This window comes from Miniopterus natalensis, chromosome 14 (genome assembly GCF_054644295.1).
Source record: "Miniopterus natalensis isolate mMinNat1 chromosome 14, mMinNat1.hap1, whole genome shotgun sequence".
Taxonomy (NCBI): Eukaryota; Metazoa; Chordata; class Mammalia; order Chiroptera; family Miniopteridae; genus Miniopterus; species Miniopterus natalensis.
This window is the reverse complement of record NC_142094.1, coordinates 42,050,459-42,068,829: the sequence shown is the minus strand read 5'-3', so window position 1 is coordinate 42,068,829 and position 18,371 is coordinate 42,050,459. Positions and strand designations below refer to the sequence as shown.

Here is an 18,371-nt window from a genome sequence, read left to right as displayed (position 1 = left end):
CTCACCCCGCGGTCTCCGGAGGAAGAGCCGGCTCCGCGTGACTCGAAGTGCTTCCGGTTTCTGAAGCCGGGAAAGGAGACCGCGGGGCGCGGCGAGTGCAAGTGGCGGCCGCGCGCTGTCCTCGGGATGCAGCGATTACTCGTCCCGCCCTTGAAGGCCTTGGTGGGGAGCCCGAGTCTCCGACTCCTGGTTCCGAGGGCGGCGCCTAGAACGCAGGTACCGCAGGGCAGCGGACTCCTGAGTCGCCGCCGCGGGCGCGGGGGGCGGGGTAGGGGTGGGGCAAGAGCCTGGAGAGAGATGACCCGAAGTCACGGTCCCGTAGCTCCTTAGAGTTCAAAACGCATTTCCTTGTTTCCAGAGCCCCGGAGTCGTGGACTGGACCTACCCCTTACTAGCTGTGTAATATTAGCAAAGTTAGATAACCTTTCTGTGCCTCAGTTTCCCCATCTGTAAAAATGGGAATAACAATACTTAGTTCACAAAATTGCTAGGAGGATTAAATTTACTATACATCAAGCATTAATACTGTAGTCTGTTAAGTGTGCAATAGCATTATGTCTAAAAAAAGCAATGTGCGTACCTTAATTTAAAAATACCTTACTGCTAAAAGAAAGGTGACCATCATCTGAGCCTTCAGTGAGTCATAATCTTGTTGCGGGTGGAGGGTCTTGCAGTCACATTTTTTGATGGCTGCTGACTGATCAAGGTGAAGGTTGGGGTGGCTGTAGCAATTATTTTAAATAAGATAAAACTTCTTTTCATGAGAATGATTTCTCTGTAGCGTGGGATGCTGTTTGATAGCATTTTACCCACAGTGGAACGTCTTTCAAAATTGGAGCCAGTCCACTCAAACCCTGCCACTGCTTCAGCACTAAGTTTATGTAGTAGTCTAAATCCTTTGTTGTCATTTCAACAAGCTTCACAACATCTTCACCAGGAGTAGATTCCATCTCAAGCCACCACTTTGTTTACTCATCTGTAGGAAGCAATTCCTCATTTGTTAAAGTTTTATCATGAGGTTACAGCAATTTAGTCACATCTTCAGGATCCACTTCTAATTCTAGTTCTCTTGCTATTTCTACCACATCTGTAATTATGTCTTCCACTGAAGGATTGGATTGAGCCCCTCAATGTCATCCATGAGGGTTGGAACCATGAATGGCATCTAGAATGGTAAATCCTTTCCAGGAGGTTTTCAATTTGCTCAATGCAGGGTTGCCACAAACCTTCAATTTGTTAAAAACACGCACACGCACACACGCAGTATCTGCACAGTGCAATAATTGAAGCATCATAAAACGAGGTATGCTGTATTTTCAGTCAGGGGACAAGCAGTGTTCCAGTTAGAGAGAAATCTTGTTTAATGACCCACAGAAGAAAGTAACCCACGTATAGGTGTAGAGTTAAGTATAAATGGATTAAGCAGAGACTAGAAGGGTCATGTAGTATGGGGATGGATTGGAATGAGGCCAAGCCTGCAGACAGGAAAACCAACTGGAAAGTGGTTGCAGTAATCCAATGAAGAGATGATTTGCCAGGGCAATAGCAGTGAAGATGTTGCCATACTGGGTATTCAACTCCAGAGTGGGATTGAGTGTGAGTAGCAGTGGAGTGGGGCCTTTCCCTTTCTCCAGTTGTAATTTGTCTGTCTTGATCCTCAGTGTGGTTGCAGCTATGGGATCAGGAGCCCCTTGAGGCCAGGGCAATACAGCACCATCTCTGAAGTAGCTTTACAATCTGGAAGAGGTACAGTGTTCCTTCCCTCAAAGGCTGCTGAGCGGGTGGTGGGCCGATGGCTCCTGGTCTGCAGTGGAACAGTGGCTGGAGCAGTTATTCTTGGTGGAGTAACTAGGTGAGTAATTTGCTCATTGTGTGTCAGCTGTTTCGGTCATCAGTAGAGGAACAGGATGACCAACAGTGAAGGGACCCTAGGAATCATGTAGTCTATCTCCTTCATTTTACAAATGCAGAAACTGAGGTCTAAAGAGGGATTATGTCTGATGGCTTGCCCTGACATAGTACATTTCAGGTTTTTTTTAATAGGAGTGCTTCACAAAGAGTGGTTTAGATCTTAAACACAAACTGCACATTGTTTGTGTATATTTCCCCCTACAATCAGAGTTCAAATTTGTCTCAAAATTTTTTGTACAGTTAGTTTGAATTAAACCCAAATAAATTCCATACATCACAGTTAGCTCATATGCCTCTTACGTCTTTTTAAACTTCCTCCCCTGTACCCCCATCTTTGCAGTTTTTTGTTGAAGAAACCCAGAAACCTAAATCATTTGTCCTGTAGAGTTTCACGGTCTGGCTTTTCCTGATTGCATACTGTGGTGGTGTTTAACAAGTCCCGTTTTCCCCTGTATTTCCTGTAAACTGGTTATTGCTTGATCAGATTCAGGTTGGGGCAGAGGGCAAAATACTTCATAGGTGATTATAACGTTTATAAATATCTGGTATCAGAGATGTCAGCCACCATTGATGATCATTGCCTAGATCCATTATTTCATTAGAGTTGCAAAACTGTAATATTGTAGTAGCTCAGCTCTAAAGAGAAACTTTGCCTCACCAACAACTGGGTTATCCTAAAGTACAGTGTATATAGGAAAGGCAAGATAAATACTTGATTCTTCCCCTTTATTTACCAATTTTCAAAATTCTAAATTGGTTCCCAAGCACCCTCCAAAGGTAACCAGTAAAGTGTGAGTTTTTAAGTATCATTGTGAGCTCATAGGTTTAAACAAACTCGGTATGTTTCAATCTATTGCAGTGATGACGTTTTGCTCAAATTGTCCCATCTTTAGTCAGTGAGAACCTCTCAAGTTGGCTCCAGAGTTGTTTTGACAGGACCCTGTAACCACTGAGTCTTTGCTTTCTGGATGATAAGATGTTCCAGGCTCTTGTACATTTCCTGTCTCAGGCCTAAAGTCAGCCTTTTACTTTAGGAACCCTAACTCCTTTTGGTGAAAATACCTTTGGTTTTAATAAAGTATATGTGTTCTCAAATTCCCTCCACATTCCTGTGCCCTTATTTCAGAATACTGAATGTGTTACATAGGCTGTTATGAGAGCCGACAAATTTGAGTTTTACTGTCTTTAAATTCACTCAAGAACCTAAAATGTTTTATGCCTATATCAATTCTCTTTTCCTTGTGTAAATAATGTTGATTATGCATTTAGGGCAAATTTCTTTGGTGTAAGGGTTGATTTTGTTGTTTTTGTCAAAATTCTAAGCAGTAAGAGAAGAGGAAGGTATCAGAGAGGAAACAATGAAATGATGTGTTTACCTTTAGAGAGGTTATGTTCATATCCACTTGTTGCCATAAACTACGAGTAATCCAGCATTGCGTGTGCACATTCACAGATACACACACTCACATTCAAATATCTTTCCTAAGGTTGACAGAGTCTGGCCTCTCAATGGTAGATTGGCATTTAATAAAGGAGATGAAGCCACCTTCAAGTCAAGAAGAATGGGAAGCAGAATTCCAAAAATACCAGCAATTTCCAGAATTTAAAATGTAAGTATTATAGAAAGTCAGGCAAACATCCCATGAGATCCACTCAGTCTTTTGCTTATTTAAATGTGTCAGAATGATTAGATTCATTATTTCTTGATATTTGAACTGTTATGTTTAGTTAACTTCCTACTCTAAATCTCCAATTCTGAAGTGATCCTGAGGTCACTAATGAGGGAGATGGCAGACCTAGCAAGCTTCAAGACTGAGAATGTTCCTGCATTCCATTGGGAGATAAAAATCAGATGGAGGCTTCCTCTTATTTTTTGACTTCCCTTTTCACCTAGCTTGAATCATGATATGACATTGGCAGAATTCAAGTTCATCTGGTACATGGAGTACTCACATCGAATGTGGGGTCGCCTTGTAGGCCTTGCATACATCCTGCCTGCTGCCTACTTTTGGAGAAAGGGCTGGCTCAGCCGCAGCATGAAAGGACGTGCTCTTGCCCTCTGTGGGTTAGTGTGCTTCCAGGTGAGATGTACTCAAGTTTGGGAAACCAGAGATGCTCCCAAGAACTTCCTAGTTAGCATTGTTTTTAAGGAAGTAATTTTATTAGAGAGTAGGTGAGAGCTTGGATTTTAGTGTCACATGCCTGGCTTCAAGGCCCAGCTCTACCACTTAGTAGGGCAAGTTCTAACATCTGTAGGCTATGCTTTTTTTGCCTGTAAATAGGGATAATAATAGTGCCTACTGTTTAGGTTGCATGAATATTAAGTGAGATCATGCATATAAAGTACTTAAGTTAGTGCCTGGAATCACTAAGCGCTCAGTAAATATATTTTTGTGTGATAAGAATTAGAGTTTTTGCCCGGCCGGGCGTGGCTTCGCAGTTGAGCATTGACCTAGGATCCAGGTGATCGGGGTTCAGTTCCCAGTCAGGGCACATGCCCGGGTTGCGGGCTCGATCCCCAGTCAGGGGTGTGCAGGAGGCAGCCGATCAATGACTCTCTCATCATTGATGTTTCTATCTCTCTCTCTCTCCTTCTTTCTCTGAAATCAATAAAGATATATTAAAAAAAAGAAAAAGAATTAGTTTCTTTCCCACCATGGCTCTCCTCCTGGGTTCTCTTCTCTTCCCTTTTTCTAATTTGCCTGTTCTGTGGGAAACTGGGATCCCTATGGTAGAATGGCTACAGAAACAAAGAGGAAAATTCCAAAAGAGAGAAACAGTTTATGGAATGAGGGATCTTAAAATATAGATGTAGCTGAGAGATACTCAAGTACTGTATAAATGGTGGTTAAAAAATCACATAAGTGGAACTTCTGTTAAGGAAAAGAGCACTGAATGACTGTGAGGCTGAGAGCCAAGAAAAGGAGTACTGAAGAAGATACATGAGTATTAGGGTCAAAGTATCCAGGCCCTAAGGGAGAGATCACAGCATCAAAAAAATAACAGAATTTGATCAGGAAGAAGTGAGTTGGTTAATTTAACTTAGAAGTGGTGAGACTATGAACCAAATAGAAGTAGGAGGGAGATGGAAGAGATGTAATACAATAGAAACAGTAAGGAATCAGACATTAACAAAAGTCTAATAGAAACTAGGGGAGGGGGGATGAAACAAAATGAAAATTTATTTTAGAATAGAAAAAAAAAATCCCATTTAAGACAGACTCTCAGGGAGGCAGAAAATTGAAGATGGCAGCTAAGTGTTGGAAAAAAGAAAGGGCTAGCAAATCACACTCTACTCCTTCATTTTCCAGTGTCCTATGCAGATGAATCAAGATAATTAGAACCTCCAGGGTAGTCATGAAGAGGGAAAGAAATACCCAAAAAGATTTTCCGAGGAGCATATATTTAGAAGAGGTGGGAGAATCCCCATTTGACATGATTCTATTGCTTGGCAGGGCGACAGTGAAAGGGTTATATATTATCTGATGTGACTGGAACTGACATTTGGGTTACTTGAAAAAGTCAGTAAAAAGCAGGGAATCATAGAATAATAATACAAACCTTGAACTTGTAAACATGTGCTTTCATTCTTTTTTTTAAGAGCTAAGGCCTGTTCTTTAGTCCTCTATTGGAGTTCAACCTCAGATCTCTTGCACCCTCATAAACTATCATTTTGTTTCACTTTCCTTAAAGAGGAGTGAGAACTTAAATACTTTGCAAAGCAATCTGACTGCAAAGCCTTCTAAATTTTTATCCCCTACAAAACTTTTGTTATTTTCTTTTCCCACCTAACTTGACAGTAGTTGTTTTTAAGCTTTCTCAAGTTTTCCAAAACATTCAGTCTGCTTTTATAGAAACAGTTTTTTTCTCATATTTTACCAGTTTATATAATGTTAAATCATATCGAGTATATGTAAGGTTTTGCCCACAGATACACTTTTCTATATTTCACTTACACGTCAATAAAATGTTAATCTAATCAGCAGTTAAATATTTATGCTGTTGTATGTGGGAATGTGGGTAGGTCCTGATTCCTGGGATACAGAGGATATGCGAGGTGTATGGAAAGGAGGGGTCAGGGAAGGAGTATGCCTGATCATTGATAACTCACTTTCTCAGAGAGTAAAGTTCAGTAGTTTCAACTTTATTTGCCTCTTGTTGGTTCTAGGGGCTATTGGGATGGTATATGGTAAAAAGTGGATTAGAAGAAAAACCAGATTCTCCTGACATCCCTCGAGTCAGTCAGTACCGCCTCGCTGCCCACCTGGGGTCAGCTCTTGTTCTTTACTGTGCCAGCTTGTGGACCTCGCTGTCACTGCTGCTTCCTCAGCATAAGGTAGGAGTCAGTCTTTATTGTTACCACATCGGCACAGAGGCTGACAGGATTAGAGAAATGGTAATTCTGGTTCTAATAGGAAGTTATGTCAAAACATACACATTCCGTTAGTGATGTCTGCCGATTTACCAGAAACTAGATAGCACCAAAGTTTGGAGGAACATTCACCTTTGGGACTGCAGAGTAAAATGTGCAGTTACAGTGATACTTCGGTTTTCAAATGTGATCCATTCCAGAAGACCATTTGAGTTCTGAAATGTTCGAAAACCGAGGGATCCACAGCCGACAGCTAGGCCTCAGGATCTTGCCCTCAGCAGAAGCCATGTGCATGTTCGACTTCTGAGGCGTGTTTGAAAACCGAAGCATTTACTTTTGGGCTTACAGCGTTCATACACCAAAATGTCCATCAATGGAGACCTTCGAAAACCGAGGTACCACTGTATTCTTTTGAGTTGGAGTAACTCATCCAAAGGAGAAATAGTATGGGAGCTGAATATTTTGTCAGCATTGCCTATTGGGAAAGGCAAAAACATGAATTTTAGAAAAAGTGGGAAGGAGTACCAACAACAAGAGATACCCCAACCACTCTACTTCTGACTCCCAGAGGGATAGTGGATGGCGAGATGGGGAAGGCCAGAGAACGAGAGTGATTTCTGGCCCTGTGGTGGCGCACAAGTGCCATGTTGGTTGGTTCTTTAGATGGGGACCTGCCATTCATCACGTTGAACAATATAGTAAACTTTAGTGATCTTGCCTGGAAGTATTTCCTTAGTAGGCTGATTAAAGGTTTTTCTAATTTTTTTTTTAATGAATAATATTTTAGGTATTGAAGTCGTGGTTGACCTGCGTAACCTGTTCATTAGTGGATTTTGAGATGTCAATAGGACTTTTAGGTAGAATCATCCAATAGGTACTTGGAGCCAGTGGCCTGGATCCCAATAAAGACAGGAGATGCTGACTTGGCAGTTGCCCCACAGGGAAGCCAGATGGAGTTGAAACAGTGGTATAGTTGACAATTCCACATCTGAATAATTCCTGTTCTCCTGACTTTCAAAGCCAAAATTCTAAAATGAATTGCCTATACCTATAGCTGTACATCCTGACAACCCATTGTTTCTTTTCAGTTCTTGTCACTGGCTTCCCCACCCACCCCTATATATACACACCTACACATTTACTTACACGCTTACATATACACACACATTCCCAAATAGTCTCTACTGAAATGGTACTCTTAAGGTTACCAATGACTTTTTAATTATCAATTAATTTTCTCTTTTTAAAATTTACTTGTATTCCACTAATTACAGAAAGGATTTGACATCATAGTCAAACATATAGTTGGACTATGTTGTCCAACTTGGTAGCCAGCTAGCTACATGTGGCTATTTAAATTTTAATGAATTAATATTAAATAACATTAACTTTAAACAAACTTGTTATTCAACTTTAAATTTAAAAAACTATTTCATTTTAAGTTGCTCTAGCGTTAAGTTCTCATTATCCAAATATTGGGCAGTACAGATAATAGAATACTTCCATCATCGCAGACAGTTCTTTTGACAGCACTGACATACTCTGCTATAAAACCTTAGTAATGATCCCTAATTCTTCACATACTAGATTATAAAGCATTTGAGGGTAGAACTCTGACTTCACCTTTTTGTATCTTTATGGTTACCTATCTATAAAGTTCTTAATAAATATTTGTGGTCTCACTGATTAGTACCAGAATTTGGCCATAGTAAAAATAACAAATTCGGATTTTACCAAAAACTAAATGCAAGAATCTCCACTCTAGGCATCTTTTACAATTTTGATTCTGATTATATTTGTTAAGCACTAAATATCACACACCAGATGAAAATCCAGTCCTATATCTTCAGCCACATCATTTTAACCATGGTGAAGCATTTTTTCCCCTGAACAATGAAATCATTCCATTATTAAATAGATAAATATTGAGTACCTACATGCCAAGCCCTGGGCTAGGACTACTCTAATAAAACAGGTGGCAGTTCCTGCCTTCACAAAACTTACAGGATAGCAGAAAAAACGGGTAGTAAATGTATACATTTAATAAAATATGATACAAGTCAGAGTATCTGCTGGGAGTACCTAACCTAGTTTAGGGTTCAAAGAAGATTTGACCTCAAATTGTCACCTGGGTTTAGCCTTGGAGATCTTTGCTGCCTCTCGTAGTTCCTGCAGTACAGTTAACCTGAGTGATTTTCTTACTTAGTTGCCTGAAACCCGTCAACTCCTGTGGTTGAGACGATTTGCTCACGGAACAACAGGCCTAGTGTTCCTTACAGCTCTCTCAGGTAGGACTCTTCAAGATGGCCCATTTTCATTCCACTCTCAGGTCTCTTGCCTAATGCTTTTCCCTTTCTTCCTGTATCTTCCTATTTCCCTTCACACCTGCTTCTCTCATACCCATCATCTTTACCCTCTGTTTTCTGTTCCTTCTTTCTTTTCAAAAATCCTGCTTTTCAGTCAGTAGAACAAAAATATTGAGCATCTACCTGGATCCAGACTGCCTAGGCTCAAATCCTGGCTTTACCACTTATGAACTCTATGACCTTGGACAAGCTGTGAAACCTCTCTGGGCCTCAGTGACCTCATATTTATCTAAAATGAAATAAAATTTAAGGTTTAGTTCCACAGTCACACTAGCCACATTCCACGGGCTCAGTAGCCCCATGTGCCTTGCAACTATTGTATTGGGTGGCAGATACAGAACATTTTCCTCACCCCAGAAAATTTCTTTGGACAGCACTTGCTTTAAAATAAAACCATTAAACCAGTGATGTACCCAACTCCCCCCCCCCCTTTTTTTGGTGGAAGAGAATGAATTTTGACATGCTAAATGGCATTTATAGAATAAGGAATGTGATCTAAACATCTCTGAATCCTCTTTGATCATAAATAATGAAATCAAAATAATAAATTGATCATAATAATAATTCATGAATACCCTGTTTATGTGTTTATCTAGGATTTAGTTTATAAGGTTTTGGGCTTTTTTTCCATCTCTTTGTTCATTTAGCAAACATTTTTTGAGCCACCTGGGGAAGAGATAAACTATAAAAACAGTATGCCAGATAGTGTTCAGTGCTGTGAAGAAAAATAAAGGAGGATAAGGGATAGAGGTGGGTGGGGGAGTGCTGTCTTCATTGGGGAGGTCTCTTTGGCAAGGTGATGGAGTAAATTATGCAGATGTCTGGGGGAACACCACTACCAGAATAGATCAGTAGTTCTCAGTGGGAGGAATCACTAAGGGAATTTTTCCAAACTCCCATGCCTCTCTCAAGCTGCTTGTTTACTTCTGCAGGGAGGCATGCCAGAGTCTTGGAGTGGGAGCAAGTGAGGATATAGTTGTCTTTCTTCTAAGATCTCATGGTGATTGTGATGTATATTCCATCTGAGAACCCCCACTGTAAATACTTCTATTACTCTGGCACTTTCTTTTATCTAACTCTGGGATAATAAACAACTTCTGTGTCAGAATACTATTTGGCCTCTTCTTTTTCTCATTTTAATAAATACCGTTTACTTTGGTATACAGGGGCTTTTGTGGCAGGACTGGATGCTGGGCTCGTTTACAACTCCTTCCCCAAGATGGGAGAATCTTGGATCCCAGAGGACCTCTTTACCTTTTCCCCACTCCTGAGGAATGTTTTTGAGAATCCCACCATGGTGCAGTTTGATCACCGTGTTCTGGTAAGTCTAGCTGGTGGTTACTGGCTTCTGAGCATAGGGAATCTCTCACAGGCCTTGGGGTGAGCACTAATGGCAACAGTAAGAGGGCAGGGTGGGCATTAGATTTCCTTTTTTTTTAAAGAAGAAATTGAGTACGAGTTCTCTGATGTGATGTTTTTCTCCAAATTACCCACACATCCTCCACCCAAATTCTGGTGTTCAGGATACTGCCAGCTTCCCAAAGTTCGAGTCTGCTTTTTACCATCTGGGAAATGATAACCTCCTTCAGTCCTGCACACACATAGGAGAGTCATTTTAGCAGATAAAAGTCTGAGTAGAGAAGGGGGTGCAGAGACAGTGGTTGCCTAGCACATAGCTGTCAGAACTGAACCAGAAACCCAAGGAGGCAAGAGCATCATATGTACTCTGTTTTATTTAAGCTAATACTTTCTGAGGGCCTGCTATGGGTCATGTTAAGATTGGCCTGGTAGTGAGGCATGATAAATTGGAGCAGGGAAAGATCAGCAGCAAGGAGACCAGTGAGAAGCAGTAGTGCTATTGCAGTAATGCAGGAGAAAGTGATGGGGTTCAAGGCTTCACGGTGGGCATGGTCTTAAGAATGATGAAACCGAGCAAGGTTCTAAGGAATAGATTAGCTGTAGAAATTAAGGTGAGGAAAGATGAAGGGAGAGCCCAAAGTTTGTTCTGGGGCATGCTTAAAACACAGCCAACAAAAATGGGACTATTGGAATGCGTGTTGAGCTAAACACGGGGGGATGTCATGAGACTGAGGTATGCTGAGTGTGAGAGGCTAGGGTACATCCACACAGAGAAGTCCAGAGGACTCAGATGTCCACAGGGAATGCTGGGGCTGCGCAAGTTACCATATGTGGGCTCAGTGCCCCACTACACATTTTAGAATAAGCAATTTCTGGTTGAAATTGTCATCATGGACAGCTCTGAAAAGGAAAAGTGAAATAGATGTACATATATGATAGAAAGACATTCTCTTTGCCATCATGGAAGGGGAATGGAGACTATTGCCAGTCACAGTTGCTTATTCTGAAGGGGCAGGAATGAAAATGAGATTTTAGATTTTTAGCACTAGCTGGCACCACCACTACCTCCTCTACCCACAGCCCAGGAAAATAATAATCCTCATGGGCTGGGGTCAGCCCTGCTTTAAGAATACAGGATTACAGTAGAGATAAAATTAGGGATAAGGGTGCAAAGAATGGTTTAAAACGTGAGGGCCAGGCTTAGGGGACACCCACAGTGGAAGGTGGATAAGATCACCGAGAGAGAGTGTGTATAAAGTGATAGGTGCAGAAATCTTAGGTGGCACCCTGGGGAACACCTACACTTAAGTGGCCAGCAGAAGAGAAGTGGGAAGGAGACTGAGGAGCAGTAAGTAATCAGAGGTGGAACAGCAGGTGGTTCTCAGCCTGGGACAGGGACGTACCCAGTGGTTCCTCACTGGTTCTGGAGGAGGTGCATGGAAGGTGAGCAGAAATCAGGAGGGTGGGACGTTTCCTCTTGGCACTTGATGAGACTCTTCTCCTTGCAGGGGATCACTTCAGTTACTGCCATTACGGCACTGTACTTCTTGTCTCGGAGAATTCCCCTTCCTCGAAGGACCAAGATGGCAGCAGCAACTCTGCTGGCTTTGGCGTATACACAGGTATAAACCACTTCTTTTTGGCCTAAGGGTATCCCCAAAACAAGGTTAAAAAGGAAAGGTAACAGGCTAGGAGAAGATATTTTCAATACTTGAAATAGACCAGAAGATGAATAACCAGAAGATAAAATAAGGATATCAATACATAGTTCTCACAAGAGGAATGATGAATGGCCAATAAATACAAAAAGCTGTTTAGTCTCACTCATTATCACAGAGGAGCAAATTAAAACAATGCATGCCATTTTGTGCTTGTCAGATTGGGGGGGGGAGATAATCAGGTATTGGCACAGGTATAACAGATTACCTGCATATATTCTTGGTGAGAGCATGAGTTTGGTGTTTTTCAGAGAGCAGTTTGGCAGTATCTTTTAAAATGTTAAATGTATAATCCCTTGGCCCAGCAAACTGACTTATTAGTGCCTGCCCTAGAGTATTCTAATGCACAAAGAGCTATATCTATAAGGAAATTCATTATAGAATTGCTGATGGTGAAAAATTGGAAGCAGCCTAAGTAGTTAAATAAACAGCTATGGTAAATTTATACAGCAGTTTAAAATAAGATCTCAAGACATACATTAAGTGAAAAAAGCAAGTAGCAGAACAATGTATTTTTTTAAAAGTATAAAACCATGCCCGGCTGGGCATGGCTCAGCTGTTGAGCATCGACCTAGGATCCAGGCGATCAGGGTTCTATTCCCGGTCAGGGCACATGCCCGGGTTGCGGGCTGCAGCCGATCAGTGACTCTCATCATTGACATTTCTGTCTGTCTCCCTCTCCTTTCCTCTCTCTGAAATCAATAAAGATATATTAAAAAATAAAGTAAATAAATAAATAAAAGTATAAAACCATGTTTTTCTAAAAACATTTGTACGAAAGTAAAAGTATATAGAAACCGGCAACACTGTCTACCTTTGGTGAGGGTAACTGGGATAGGGTGAAGGATAATTCAGGGAAATTTTAGGGTTTTGTTTCAATTTACTTCGTTGTAAGTGTACTTACTTGTAAAATGAAAAGTATATTCTTAATGCTGTGATGGGAGAATGTAGAGGTTTGTGTATCTGATTGTCGATCATTTCAGTTCTGAATTTGTGGTTCCTGCTTTGCTTACTGCCTTCTTTTCTCTGTAACAGGTGGGCTTGGGCATTAGCACTCTGCTGATGTATGTTCCAACTCCTTTGGCTGCCACGCACCAGTCAGGCTCCTTGGCTCTGCTCAGTGTTGCTCTCTGGCTCATGAACGAACTCCGAAGGGTCCCAAAATAATTCCAAGAGGATCAGCTACCTAGGACTTAAACTGCTTTTGAAAGTTCAAGAGCACAAGAACTTGGGTTTTGCTAAGAGGATGACCCTCACATGTCAAGTGGTTTCTAAATTGGTCAAGTTTTAAAAAATTCTTTGCCTATTTTTAAAAGTCACTGGATCAAGAATGTCATTAGGTACGGTTATAGTAAAGGTTCTTTTTTAAATCTGTTACTTTTCACGTTGATCCTGTTAATGGGATATCACCTCTTCTAGACAGAATTCTTTTAAAAAGGGAACTACAGTCACTGGGGTAGGTTCCCATGCTATTATCTCCTGCTTCCCAAACTAACGTTGTCCTTAGTTAATAATAGCCAGCAGAGGGCAGTATGATCCAACCCAAAGGACCGCATGCTAATGCTTCTACAGTTTCCTCCAAAGAAAGTGGCAATGAATGAATGAAATAAGTTCAAGTTTCAGATATTTTACTTCATTTTTATTTTATTAAAGATGAGTAAGTTTGGAAAAACAGATCTGGTTGCATTTAGCTATATAACTGCATTGTGCCTATCCATGAGCTCCTGGTGAGTGGAGATTATCTGGATTCTTTTTAGGTTTGCATTACTCCCAGCATCAGACACGTACATTGTGAACGAATGGAAAAGGATTACAGATTGATGTCCCAGACACCTCTTTCAAAATAAGTCATCACATATGTAAATTAAATAGATTTCCCATAACGTTTTCAAAGATCCCTCAACAATTCTGTCAGTTGTTTTTAAAATATCAAAGGAAATTAAAACACCTGCCTTTCTTAATCAACCCGGAAAGTTTTTGTCTTTAACTTAACAGTGACAAATGCTGTCCATATGGCAGGGGTACCAATTAGCTACTGCCTTAAAGTGAAGCTGGTTGCAAAGACCAACACTGACAATCATGATACTAGGATAACCAGTTTATCTGCAGCAATCCTTCCTTCCGGTCCTGGAATGAACAGTGAGTTATATATTGGCATAGGTAACACACATACCCATGTCCTGGCATAAGAGAATGCCTCTCCTCTCTCATGCGTTGCACATTTTGCTCAACGATTCAACAGTATCAGTGAGAATTTTAAGAACTATTCAGCAAAATTATTAATGTGAAGCACTAGAAAAACATACAGTTTTAGTAACCCCCAAAAGTTATGCAATACAGGCAGCCTTTGGTTTTTTAAGGTGAGAAGGAAGTGTCTTGTGGATCACAAGAAAAGGATGCCTTTCAACACTGCAAAGTTCATAGCCCAAGGCAGAACAATGAAGGAGACAAAGCGTATACTTTATGGCATTAACAAACAAGGAATTGTAGAATAAAAATTTCAAAATACAACATGACAAATACTAGAAATCAAAGTACTTGGGATCCTTGCTTGCAGAGCAAGACTTATGAAGCTAATAAAAGGCAGAGCCTTCAGCACCGGTAGCCTTCATAGGCCAAACCCTGGCAGGTGCTCTGCAGGAAGGGCTGCTTAGGAAGGTACAGGGCTAGCTTAGCCTGGAGTGGAGTGGAGTGGAGTGGTAGTGGAGGAGGGGCAGGCCACCAGAGGGTGTAGAGTGGCTGTGCTACTTAAACAGGAGAGGCTCAGGAGCAGACATGTCTTCAGTCTGGCCTGAATCACACACACGGCTATAAACCTGTGATTCAGAAATTTTTTCAACTTTGCTTTAAAAAAAAAAAAAAAAAAAAGGCCAGCAGTGATTGAATATATTTTAAAGGTAGGAAGCCCTTATAGTATGAGTAATAATTCATTTTTACAAATAAAAAAATCTCTTTATTGCTCAGACTTCCAGAGAAACAAACTAGTCAACAGATACATTTCTCCTCTGTCCTTCCAATAAAAGTACTGAGAAATGATAACTATTAGAGCAAAGGAAACACTTGGGTAATAATACAAGGGAAGTCTATTAGGATATGAAAAAAAAAAAAAAATCCTCATTTTTTAACAAATACTTTTTGTAACACCAACAAAGGTCTCAAAAGTTTGAGAGAGCATATATAGCCCCAGTGGCAGGACTGAAACTAGCATAACTGAAGATACTACTTTGGGCGAATATGAAACAGCCACTGCTACTTCTACCTTAATCCTTAATCCCACCGAAGTTACATGACATACCACAGCAAAAAGGGAAATTAGATACCAGTTCTGAATTAGTTTGAAAAGTTTATAGAGAGCAAAGAGAAAGCACTCTTTCTGTAAGGAAGTCTGGAAACTGCCCAAGAAATATAACCAAGTTTCTTAGTGAGGTAGATCTAATAGGCATTTATACCTTAAGTAATTTAGATTATAACCATTACATGAATTGTTTGGATGTGGTGCTTTAAAAAAACTGTATAAAATTAGGCAAATTTAAAATGTAAAATTTTAAAGTATGACATACAGAAGCTAGAAGAGATGTGAAAACTTGGTACTGTTTCTAGTAAAGTATTTCTTTCAAATTTTATTCCTAAATATGAGCAAAGCAATCACAAATGAATGAGAAGCAGTTACAAAGATTGGGCATGATCAGTTGCAGTCAGCTGTATTATAAAGAATAGATTCTACTGAAATACACACTCTTGCAGGAAGATTCTGTCAATGAGCATTTCATGGCAGTCACTACTGCTAGCAGTAGTAATAGCACAATACTACTGCTCTGGGACTCAGTTTCATCATCCGTAAAATCAAGGAGTTTAACCAGAAGACCTCTAAAATTCCTTTTAAAATCTCATGTACTGAAATGTACGTATAATGATAGTTGTGAAATACTCTTCCCATCAGGGAATGTCGGGGGAAATGGGTAAAGCAGATGACCGTTGGCTGTTTTGGGCAGCCTGGTTGACTAAACCAAAGGCCAAAATCCTCTTCCTAAAACCATAGCGCTTTCCTACCTTCTCTCCTGCCTTTAATGCCTTAGGCCAATGGTTCTCCCTTTGGAACTAACCTCAGATCATCTTGTCTAGCCACCCTGTTTTACAGATGAGAAATGAACCAGAGATGGCAAGTGACTTGCCTAGAGTACCAGAGCTAGCTAATGACAAAGCCAGGACTAGAAGCCAAGCCTGCTATTCATAGTCTGATGTTCTTTCCCCTAAGTCATACCACCCACCCGTTTTTCACTCCTGACAAAAAGCAAAACACAAAACTATGAGAATAGGGATGCGAGGGCATCTATTTAGGAAGCTCTTAGACTGAGGAGGAGAGTGTAAAAATATTGTGGATGACATTAGAAGAATAAATACAAAGCTAGTGGAAAGTGATTAAAATTTCCTTGACCAAGGAAATCAAGGAGCTAAGGAACAGAGAGAAAGATGGTATAATTACCCTTAGAATTAACAGCAACTTTAGTGAATGTAATGCCATGAAATTGGGTATTACTCATATTCTAGTAACAAGAATTCAGAGAAAAGTGATGGGTTGTGCCATCATGAGACTAATAAAACATCACCCCTCTAAGCCACTAACTCTGATTCTGACATTTGTGACCTGTCTCTGTGATAATAAAAGTACTAAAACTGTTCAGATTCATTGTTGCTATTATCAGAAACATTGGTTTGTAGGATTCAAAGGAACCAATGGAATGTGAATATTACGAAACCATAATTATAGGAGAACCACTCCAAATGCAGAAATGCAAAAAGAAAAATCTTTTACAGTCATTAGAAACTGAGGGTTAAAAGGAAAGAGACTACCTGACTCTATAAGCAAGAATATTTCATTAACAGAAAGCGATATACATATAATTGCCTTGCCACAAGGAATAAATGGCTTCTGTTTCTGGCTAGTGAGATTTCATTTGAGATCATTAATTAGGAGTAATGGGAGAAGTACAGGAACCAATACTAAGAGCATCTATTCACTTTTTCTAAGGGGGTGGTAAAAATTTGTCCTTAATTTTATACTATGGAACTCTGATAAGTTCTACTTACGGTAATAAAGACAAGCCTAGATCCTATAATATTAAAATAATATACAGGATACAGCACACTGAACAAAAACTCAAAGACTAAAATAAATTAAGAATATGAAATACACTTACAATGAAAAATTATAAACATAGGGATCCTGAGTTTTTTAACTGTAAAAAGAACAGTAATATCAATCTGAAAGGATGTCACAATGATTGAATGATGTATAAAAATCTTAGCATGTCTGTCACACAGTAAGTGCTTAACAAATGGCAGCTATTATAACCCAGGTGAAGAGTAACTTCATAAGATTTTCATACTGGACTAATTCCCTCCTCCCTGTGTCAACTTCATTTTGAGGCATGAAAGGGATCACTGTTAGCCTACTAGGTAGCTTTTGACTAGATCTACAAGAAAAATACAAATGGTATTTGGAAACCAAAGTGAGGGGAAAAGAAATAGTTACCTGAGTAAGCAATGGCTAAGAAAAACATTTTGACATTATTTTTAAGCAGCATTCATAAGGCGAGGGCTCACTCACAGTGACAGGTAAGTCCAAGGAAAACAGGCAACTTAGAAGTCGTAAAAATTAATGGAAATTGCTGTAATATAACTCCTAAAAAACTGTAAGACGCTTTGCTAGGTTATTATCTAATTTGGAAACAAGTCAGGACTTGTCTTCTTTTCACCTACCGACCAAGAGTCAGTATACTCATTTTCCTCTGCTTATTTCTAGGAGCATCTTTGATTTATTTTTCTGTTTTATGAAGCATTTAATTTCCATCTGTGCACGGGGAGGGGGCGAGGGGGAGGTTACGGGTTCGAGTCCCAGTCAGGGCACACACTAGGGTTGCAGATTCCATCCCTGGTCAAGGTGCATGCAGGAGGCAGCTGATCAGTGTCCCTCGCATCAATGTTGCTCTCTCCCCCCTCTCTCTAGGAATTGATAAAAGTATATCCTCGGGTGAAGATTAAGGGGGAAAAAAAGCAATGGGAAAAAAAGAGTGTCACTGTTACAGTCAGGGTCCATTTCCCATAGTCATCTAATTTTAGAAATCAAAGGTGAACAAAAAAAGAAAGCTACTTCAACTTGGGGAGCACATTCTTGGGCAGGACACTCAAGGCTACATATACGAAAGGATAAAGCATAAAGAAGATCCCATGGGGGAAGGTGGAAGTTGATGAATGAGAAACCCTTGTGCAATTTAAAGGCTAAGTGTGGAGCAAAGCTCCTGAAGGGCCGTGGATGAAAATGCAATTATTATGGCTTTTCTTCTCTCCTCAACGGAAATGCTGTTTGTGGCTGAGCAATCTCTTAACAAAGGTTCTAAAAGTTTCCAAGTGGCTTATTAACATTTATCTATTTATTCCAAAGTTTAGAATTTGCCTCCTTTCAGACATTCCAGGAGTCAAATTGAGAACATTTCTATTTCTCAGAAAAACATTAATGAATAAGAGCTTGGATTTTATTGCCTTTTCACACTATCCTAATATTCTTTCCTTATTTAAAAACAACCCAAATATATCCCTTCCCAAACTATACATTGATCTTAGCAGTGAAATAAAGGAACTCTTGAA

At 40.1% G+C, this 18,371-nt stretch overlaps 1 protein-coding gene across 2 annotated transcripts; it reads left to right on the top strand.

Moving 5' to 3' along the window:
• The first annotated feature begins 81 nt into the window (after window positions 1-81).
• COX15 (cytochrome c oxidase assembly factor COX15) lies at window positions 82-13,400 on the top strand. 2 transcript variants are annotated; one of them, XM_016220004.2, is made up of 9 exons: window positions 82-216; window positions 1,662-1,852; window positions 3,399-3,521; window positions 3,806-3,992; window positions 6,080-6,247; window positions 8,490-8,571; window positions 9,816-9,970; window positions 11,517-11,630; window positions 12,762-13,400. In XM_016220004.2, exons 1-9 carry the CDS (start codon window positions 127-129, stop codon window positions 12,891-12,893), a joined length of 1,242 nt encoding a protein of 413 aa, XP_016075490.1. In that variant the 5' UTR covers window positions 82-126; the 3' UTR covers window positions 12,894-13,400. The 2 variants fall into 2 exon arrangements, with proteins under 2 accessions (XP_016075490.1, XP_016075492.1); XM_016220006.2 differs by lacking the exon at window positions 6,080-6,247 and having other exon boundaries at window positions 83-216.
• The last annotated feature ends 4,971 nt before the right edge of the window (window positions 13,401-18,371 follow it).

Excerpts from the sequence above, each read along its gene's own strand:
- COX15 (XM_016220004.2), top strand. The coding sequence starts at position 127 with ATGCAGCGATTACTCGTCCCGCCCTTGAAGGCCTTGGTGGGGAGCCCG. Across the intron at positions 8,572-9,815 it reads GTTCCTTACAGCTCTCTCAG|GGGCTTTTGTGGCAGGACTG; the intron begins GTAGGACTCTTC and ends TTTGGTATACAG. Across the intron at positions 9,971-11,516 it reads AGTTTGATCACCGTGTTCTG|GGGATCACTTCAGTTACTGC; the intron begins GTAAGTCTAGCT and ends TTCTCCTTGCAG.